This window comes from Mus pahari, chromosome 2, assembly GCF_900095145.1.
Source record: "Mus pahari chromosome 2, PAHARI_EIJ_v1.1, whole genome shotgun sequence".
In the NCBI taxonomy this organism is placed as follows: Eukaryota; Metazoa; Chordata; class Mammalia; order Rodentia; family Muridae; genus Mus; species Mus pahari.
In genome coordinates this window covers 67,735,014-67,744,228 of record NC_034591.1, presented here as the reverse complement: position 1 = coordinate 67,744,228, position 9,215 = coordinate 67,735,014, and the positions used below count along the sequence as shown (strand labels likewise).

The following is a 9,215-nucleotide window of genomic DNA, read 5'->3' as shown; positions in this document are numbered from 1 at the left end:
CGGCCCTGCGAAGTGAGTCAGAGAGGGGCAGCATACCCCTTCTACAGCTGGGACAGAGGCAGAAAAGACTCCTAACATGCCATGTCACTAGGTTACAAAGCTTTAAATGTCAGGGCTGGGTTCAATACAAGGCTGCTGTTCAGATGCCCATGCCCAGGACTCCTTCAGTTGCTCTGGGCTCCTGGGCTGTGGGGCTGGGGGCTGTCCCGTAGGCACAGGGTGTTCAGCAGCCCTGGGCTCTCCCCACTAGATGCCAGTAGCACCCCACCCTAGTTTTGACAACCACAAATCTCTCCAAACATTGCCAAACACCCCTGGCTAAGAAGCCCTGCCCTAAGTGGCCAGCACTTTTTACATTCTTTGGAGGCAATTTCCAAACAAAAAGCTTCTTTTTGCTTCTAGGCCACCTGGGGGGGGGTGTCAAAGTACCAGACTGAATGTTGCCCTCCCCCACAATGCCTCAAAATGAACAGTCATTCTATAATACCATCTAGTATTTGGGAGGTATAATCAGATTTATCCAGTTGTCCACCTTCGTCAAGGTAGATACAGTCTGGACTCTCAGATCTCACTTGGCTGCTATTAAGGGTCTGCTGGTATAGAACAGACAAGGCCTCATAGGTCAAGTGCGGCCCACCACATGCTTTATAAGTGTCCATGGATAAATGAATGGATGGGTACTTCATTAAACTACACAGGGAAAATTTTCTCCCCAATATAATAACCACACCAGCTTATTAGACTGCCTTTTTAATGAGTAGAGTATGTACACACACGCACCATACACAAAGCCCGGGCCCATTATAATTTTGTCAGGAGCTCAGGCGTGTTCAGTGAGTTGGAAGACAGCTAGATGAAGCATGGCCTTCAGGTGGTGACTAGCTGGATTCATGCCCATGTTATGTGGAAAGCTGAGGGGTCGTTGGTATCTCCCCCAGTTAACCTAGGACCTTAAGTAGCAGTGACCCCACATCCCCCTTCAGACACAGCGTGTCCACCCCAAGAACAGTGTAAAAACCACAATACAGATGGGAAGAAACACTAAGCCTTCCCATATTGTCTCTAAAATGCTATTTAACCACACTCCCTAAACCATGATATACATTTTACAATAATCCTTAGAAAACAACAGTTCCTGGTCACGTACTTCTGCACAGTTCACATAAATGTACAGAAGAGTGGGTTCCCGGTCAGAGGGAAGGCCAAAGACTTAGAGTGTCCTTGGCTTGTCCTGGAGCAATGGATCCTTCTCCTGGCCTCCTCGGAAGAACGGGGCTTTCGCGTGGCTGAGGAGAACACTCAGGCCTTTGGCCTTGACCGTGTTCCCGGGGCCGTTTCCAATTGGCTTGTACGCCTTGTGTTTTCTGAAAACAATGTGTTGGACAGGACTTTAAGAATATCTTCAACTGAACTAAATTCCTTCCTATAGCGTTTCTCATGACAGGTGCAAAAGAGCTAATTCCACTCAGCCCTGCCTGTCGCTTGGAACACACCAGCATCACAGGAGAGTATGGCTTATTTTCTCTTCAAGCAAGAAGCACTCACTTTGAGATTTCGTTAAACATCACAAAAAACAATTTTGTCAAGTTACTGACAAGTGGTAGCACTTTCAGGATTAAAATAAACAAATTCTGCCGGGCGTGGTGGCGCACGCCTTTAATCCCAGCACTCGGGAGGCAGAGGCAGGCGGATTTCTGAGTTCGAGGCCAGCCTGGTCTACAAAGTGAGTTCCAGGACAGCCAGGGCTACACAGAGAAACCCTGTCTCGAAAAACAAACAAACAAACAAAAAAAACAAAAACAAAAACAAAAACAAACAAATCCCAAGCCACAGTAAAATTAATAGGTCCCAGTCTGGTATTTGTGGTTCGATGGACCGCATTTCCTCTCATGCATTTCCTCTCATACACATAATATTTAAAAGGAAGAAAGAAAAATGGCACATTCATACAGACGAATGCTATTTGCTTTTGACTACCTGCTATAGAGATGTAAAGTGTTAAAATCAGAAACTTACTTGTACAGCAAGATGGTAACCATGGTGACAAACACAGCCAGGCAACCGATGGAGATCAGGACACCATTCACTGCTCTCAGAGGGGAGCCTGGGTCTTTAAAGCAGAAGAAAACTGCATGAGTTAGGCTGCATTCCTCCATCCGTTGGAGGACATCTGCTTGTGATGCTATTGAATAAATGAGCAAGCTTTCAACTGCTTTCAACACTAAGGGGCTAAAAGGCTCTCACACTCTATTGTGCTGGCCTCTGGCCTCATCTCAGGCTCTATGCCACCCCCCCCATGTGCATGGCCCCTGCTGGGACCGCCCTTCCCTGGCTCCTTTCAGGTTTCCTCAATAGCCCAGTGCCTTCCCAGCATTTCGGAGGGCACCATCTCTCCTCTGTCACTACCCTGCCTGCCTCTTCCTAGGCCTGGATCACACTGTACCTTATTCCTTCCCTCATTTCATCTGCACCAAGGGCCACAAACGCAGGGACTTTGTCTTCTTTCTCCTCTGTACCCAGCAAACCAGCCAGTTCTGTCTCCATCCCAAAGCATATCTGGTCAGCCGAGCTGCCCCTAGGAGGTCCTCTTTATTGATTACAATGGTCTCTCCATCATGTGATCATAAGATCTTCTCACCTGTGAACGCCTCACCCTTGCTTACAGAATGAAACTTCAGAGACTCTAACAGTGGCCTTGGTGTGATCTCACTGTTTATATTTAGGTCTTAGCTCTACCAAGATGGTATTACTGAACAGCACGACTCACCCCACACCCTGTCTAGGGCGCTAACCACTGCCTTTACCTCCATTCCAATCTCCCCACCTCATTCCTCTGTTTTTTTTTTTTTTTTTTTTTTTTCTCCTCAAAATATCATCTTGTTAATTTGTTTATTGCCTGGGTTTAAAACAAGTCTGATTATATGTTTTGAGTTGGGACCTAACTGACAAATTCATAGGTAAGCAATACCACACACACACACACACTCAAAACAAAAAACAAGGGGCTGGAGAGATGGTTCAGTGCTTAAGAGCACTGACTACTCCTCCAGAGAACTTGGGGTCAATTCCCAGCACCCACATGGCAGCACAATAACCCGGTTTCAAGGGGATCTGATGCCCACTTCTGGACTCTACAGGAACTGTACCAGTGTGGTACACAGATGTCTATGCAGGCAAACTATACACACACGCACACACACACACACACACACACACACACACACAAAATAAAATTTAAAACATCTCGGGCTGGTGAGATGGCTTAGCGGTTAAGAGCACTGACTGCTCTTCCAAAGGTGCTGAGTTCAAATCCCAGCAACCACATGGTGGCTCACAACCATCCATAATGAGATATGACGTCCCCTTCTGGTGTGTCTGAAGACAACTACAGTGTACTTATGTATAGTAAATAAACAAATTTAAAAAAAATTTAAAACATCTTAAAAAATAAACAAACAAAGCCCCCAGGCAACATCAAAAACCGACAGCCGAGCAGCTGGGAGGGTGGCTCAGCAGGGCAGGGCTGCTTTTGCAGAGGATCTGAGTTCTTTGACTAATCATGTCTAGATGTTCACAACCAACTGTAAATTCAGATCCAGGGCCTCCGACATACTCCTCTGGCCTCCGTGGGCACCTGTATGCACATATATGCACACATGATCGTGAGAGCGCACACACACACACACACACACACACACACACACACACACGCGTGCGCGCGCACATACATACACCCACACTCCAAATTCTTTAGAACAGAAGCAGTTAAGTTTCAGTCAGTCATAAGCAGCTTAATTGATTGACTCTGGGCCTCAATTCCGGAGGCCGTCAGCAATGGTGGCCCCTGGGCCCTGACAGCCAATTTGGGGTGCCGTCAATGGGAGCTGGTTTGGGCCACTTCCGACTCTGGCATTGCTCAGTTCGGTGCTTAAACAAACTGTGAAATTGAATTGGTCTAAACGTTTTCCTATAACATCTGTTCCTGCTCAGGAAAGCTGGGAGCCTCCTTGTTTTGTTCCTCAGTCAGTGACTTCTGTCCCGTGCAGAGCTCTGTGCTGAGCACAGACAGCTTAGTGTATCAATCAATAAAGAGAATTTCAGCTAAACATCAGTTGGTTTTCGGTTGGACTATCACTATTTCTGAAACTCTGATTTTGAAATTTGAGTTATTAAGTTAGAAGACTCACTGGATTACAGGTTTTTTTGGGGGGGTTGGGATTTTGTTTGTTTGTTGTTGTTTTTGTTTTTGTTGTTTTTCGAGACAGGGTTTCTCTGTGTAGTCCTGGCTGTCCTGGAACTCACTCTGTAGACCAGGCTGGCCCCAAACTCAGAAATTCGCCTGCCTCTGCCTACCAAGTTTAAAGGCGTGCGCCACCATGCCCGGCTGAGTTTTGTTTGTTTGTTTGTTTGTTTGTTTGCTTTTTCTGACTTCCCTTCTTACTGCTCTGTGTGTGTGCACGGTTGCATGTGTGTATGGTTTTGTGTGTGCATGGTTGTGTGTGTGCGTGGGTTGTGTGAGTGTGGGTGCACTTGTGAACATGCGGAAATAAAATAAAATCGCAGGTGTCATTCCTCTTGTTGTTTGAGACTGGCTTTCTCTTTGGCTTGGAAATTGGTCAAGTGTGTTAGACTGAACAGTGAGTGAGCTTCCAGGAGTCTGTCTGTCTCCAGGATTTCAGGTGCATATCAGCACACCTGGCTCTTTGTGGGGGTTCTGGGGATCTGAACTCTGGTTCTCATGTTTGCAAGGTAAGCTCTTGACTAACTGAACTCACTCTCTCTCTCTCTCTCTCTCTCTCTCTCTCTCTCTCTCTCTCTCTCTCACTCTCTCTCTCTCTCTCTCTCTCTCTCTCACTCTCTCTCTCTCAGATTTTGTTATGTGCTATACCCGAGCTGGCCTTGCACTTGCGACCCTCCTGTGTCAACTTCCTAAGTGTTGGGAGTGTAGGCATGTGTCCCACACCACACACTCCAATTTCCTGTTTTTCTTTTCTTTTCTTAAGATGCTGGGATAGAAGCCTCCTGGTCTTGATGGCTCACTCATGCCAGGAAAGTGCCCAACCGTTATGCCCCATCTCAGTCCCCTTCCTTCAGTTCTCAGTCACTTACTACAACAAAAACAACAACGTGGAACGAGCTAAGATTTTAAAGGTAATTCTGAAAGGCACAGGACTGGGGCAGTCCCAGATGCACAGCTCCTGGAGGTCAGACACTGAAATGTCCCCAGCCTCTAGCTGCACCATTGTATCTTTCTCCCCCCACATTCCCCCAGTTCTCTGGCAGGTGCCAGTGTGCCCTGCCCTGTAAGAGGCAGGATGCTCTCTCCACCTCGTTCTCAGTGCTACAGTGCTATGGTAAATGTTCTTGTGAGTTACTGCATACCTATGCCACATAATGACAACTCAGTCAACAACAGCCAGACTGTACACATGATGGTTCAAAGAACCTGGCCATGAGATAAACATTGTGAGGGAAGCCTTCAAGGGCTTTAACATTGGGTGTAGACTTCTGCTGCAGGAATTGCTCGTAAGGTTATAAACAAACCTCACCTTTGCCAGGGATAGAGATCAGGGTGCTGGTGAGGGCCAGGCTTACATCATCTCCCAGAGTGAAATTCACACAGTAGGTGCCAGACCCATTGAAGACTCTTCTCACAGACAGCAGACACAGCCTGTCCACGGCCACAGGGCTGCAGACCCTGTTCTGGGCCATCTGGCAGGTGGGGTCAGAGATGATCGTACAGGCTTCCATGGGGGTGCTGTGATGTGGGACAGCGGGGAGGGCACAGAGCCCATGAGAGAGAAAAGAAGGCACAGTTTGGGGGGGGGTGTTTTTGAAACAGGGTTTCACACTGTTGACCCGGAACTGGTGATCTACGCCATAACGGTTTTAAGCAGGGCTTTTCCTTTTCTTTTCTTTCATTTCTCCTCTCCCAGCATTTCCTTTCTTTTTTCTTTTTCTTTTCTAAAAACAGGGACTCATGTAGTCAGGTTGTGTTCAAACTTACCATGTAGTTAAAGATGGCCTTAAGGCCTGACTGTCCAGCCTCCACCTTTAGGTACTGTGATTACAGGCATGCAGTCCATGTCCTGCTTTATGAAGTGATGGGGATCCAACCCAGGGCTTCTCATATGCTAGGATGCCCTCTACCCTGCACCCCCCTCCTTTTTTTTTTTTTGAGAGAAAGGCTCACTGTACAGCCGTGGTCTCCTGCCTGACTTAGCCCCTCATGACTACTGGGATTAGTCTCCTACACACAGCTCATCTGAGGTTTCTAATATGTAGGTGTCTAAATCACCTTCAGAAGGATGACTATGGCCAAGCCCTTTATTCAGACTTGGGGTCCTCACGTAGCCCATCCTCTGGCATGAGCCTGTACTTACGCCCCTTTGCAGGTCACAATGAAGTCCATCAGGGAGTTGTCAGGCTGTGGTGTGGGCATGGGGACATCTGCTATCTGCATGATGCTGACTTCCAGGATCCCCTCTAGCAAAACAGCCACCATAGAGAAGTGTCAAAATGCCACAGAAACCAGAGGGAACCATTCTGCCATAGACTGTTTGCTGGGTTGAAATCCCAACTAAGTTTTGGTGTGAGGGGGTGAAACCTCTGTTGGGGATGTGGTCAGTGCCCTTATGGAGGGACCTCAGGGAGCCCCCTTGTCTCTTCTGCCATGTGAGGACACAGCAAGGGGGTGGCCTTTCACAAACCAGGAAGTGCTCCTTTTCAGACACCAGACTTGACATTTATCCTCCAGGATAGCAATCCATGAACCCCAGCTGTAGGCCCCCCGAGCCTTTAAACCCTGTTAGTTCTGTCACTTCTTAACTAACTATAGAATGTCCTTTAACAAAGGAGAAGGAAAGAGAATAAGAGACACCTTCTTGCATCACCTTAGACAGGACAAGGACCCTGCCCCTTTGTCTCTGCCCTTCTACTGTTAGCTAAGTGAACGGGTGCTTTGCAGATTCTGGCATCCCTCCCCACTGGTCTTCAGCCTTACCTACAATTGTGATGGTGGCTCCGAAGTAGCCATATCTGTTTATTCGGCAGTTTTCATTGGAAATGTCACTCAGCTCCATGGACTTGTAACCAGTAGGCACTAGAAAGTTTAAGTCATAAAAGTTTAAAATAAACAGGGATGAAGAGTGTGATGGAGTTAATGTAATATTACAAGAAACAGAGACACGTGTCCATTTTTCTTTATTATTTTTGTTTGGTGTTTGTTTTATCTTTTTCCAGACAGGGACTCACAGAGCCTAGGCTGGCTTAAACTTCAGCTTGACTGTGGTTTTTCAGGCCTGTAGTCGCACTTGGCTATTTGCCTGGCTTTTGAGCCAGGGCTTCAAGCTGCTGCTTACTGACTTACTGCAGTGCTGGGAATGGAACCCAGGCCTGCGCTCTGCTTCTCAGCTACATCCCTGCTGCCCCTGATTTCTGAGTTTACCTGAACTGTATTCTGAAGCTACTTCCAGAACAGAGGGCACATACTTGCTTGTCAAATAATGATGTTCAATAATACAAGCTGGGCCAATGATGGATCAGTGGGTAAAGAAGTTTGTTTTGTGAGCCAGGCAAGCCTAGTTTGCATGTAGAAGGAGAGAACCAATCCCCTATAGACAACCCCCCCATCATCACTCCCACCAATAATAATAATGATAATAATACATTTTTATAAAAAATAAAAGCTCATTTATATGGTCTACATAGCTGGAAATTTTCACTAGTGGGGAAAAAAAATCCTTCTACAAGTCATGCTTAGCCCCTGACAGCACACAGCTGTAACCCCAGCCCTGTGCTGGGTGGAGATAGATCTCAGGTGGTTCCCTGGCCAGCCAGCTAAGCCAGAAAGCAATCTGTGGGTTCAGCAAGGGACCCTGTCTCAAAATGTAAGGTCAAAAGCCACAGCGGAAGACTCCTGGCATCAACCCCAGGCCTATACACACACCGACTGGTGTGGAGTGAGGTGACCCACACACATATATATATATACCACACATACAACATACACCCCCACACACAGACAGACACATAAACACATACACAAATAAATGGTTAAACATATAAAAAGCTATGGCTAACTTATGGGATCACTCCAGGCCCCATTGCTTAGCCCTCCCCACCGCAGCTGCTTTAAGGTGTTTTGAATTGATTACGGGTGAGCGAGCATCTTTGCATGAAGACAGGACTCCTCTCTGTAGAGCTGAACTGGCTTTTGTTTTACAGCTTGACTTAGGAAAAACAATAGCAGCAAATGAAAATACCTTTTGAAATTGGCTTCAGAAATATGTTTGACATATGGCATGACACAGCTTCTAAGAAAAACAGCTGGTTTGATAAAATGTGATTTCAAAAGCCCAAATTAAGTAAAATAACCAGCTTTCTTTTTAGATACTAAAGGCATCTATAATTTATTTAGAATTTCCAGCTGCTCTTTCTATTTATAAGGACGATTATCTATTCTGGCAGATAAAGGTTCTTATTGATGTAGCTCGGTTGGGAGAGTACCAGCCCCATCATTTGAAAAGGCCTGTGTTTGGTCCCCAAGTGTGGTGCTGTGGGCCTGTAATCCCAGCAATCAGAAGGTGAAAGCTAGAGGACCACCAGGAGATAATATTGAGTTTGAAGCTAGCCTGGGCTACATAAGAGGCTGGGGAAAGGGAAATGGAGGAGGAGGGAGGGGAGCGGGGAGGGAGGGGGTTTAGAGTCATACTAAGATGAAGCTGTCTGTCTGGACTAGCCCAGTACTGGACTTGGGATTCCTTAGTTGTTCACCAGCAAGCTTGTGGGTGTTTATCAGTACACCTTGTGACTCTGTGCTGACACCCGGTCAGGTGAGATAGATCTCCATGCATAGTAACTGAAATCTCTCCGTGGTTATTTAGCAAAGAGGGGCAAAGAACACAGCACATGATGTGAACCCATTTACATAACATCCAAAATGACAAAACACATAGGATGTTTGTAAATGTATAGAGAATGATCTGGACAGAAACTCGGCCAGCAATGCCAGGATGAACTGGGGGACTTTTCCTTCTATGCTTCCTGGTTAGTTCCAACTTTCAGTAAGAAATGTGGATTAACTATTTTATAATTTTTTTTTTGTTGTTGTTTTTTTCGAGACAGGGTTTCTCTGTATAGCCCTGGCTGTCCTGGAACTCACTTTGAAGACCAGGCTGGCCTCGAACTCAGAAATCCGCCTGCCTCTGCCTCCC

At 46.5% G+C, this 9,215-nt stretch overlaps 1 protein-coding gene across 2 annotated transcripts in view; it reads right to left on the bottom strand.

The window, feature by feature from the left end:
• Positions 1 to 986: 986 nt before the first annotated feature.
• Gpnmb (glycoprotein nmb) overlaps positions 987 to 9,215 on the bottom strand; it is a 20,240-nt gene continuing 12,011 nt past the window's right edge. The window contains exons 7-11 of one of the 2 annotated variants that reach the window (XM_029535220.1): positions 7,004 to 7,135; positions 6,384 to 6,486; positions 5,550 to 5,758; positions 2,017 to 2,110; positions 987 to 1,364 (exon numbers count right to left, since the gene is read on the bottom strand). In XM_029535220.1, the coding sequence (XP_029391080.1) occupies positions 1,211 to 1,364; positions 2,017 to 2,110; positions 5,550 to 5,758; positions 6,384 to 6,486; positions 7,004 to 7,135 (692 nt within the window). In that variant the 3' untranslated portion in view covers positions 987 to 1,210. The remainder of the gene's footprint in view (positions 1,365 to 2,016; positions 2,111 to 5,549; positions 5,759 to 6,383; positions 6,487 to 7,003; positions 7,136 to 9,215) is intronic. The other variant, XM_021190893.2, reaches the window with a different exon arrangement.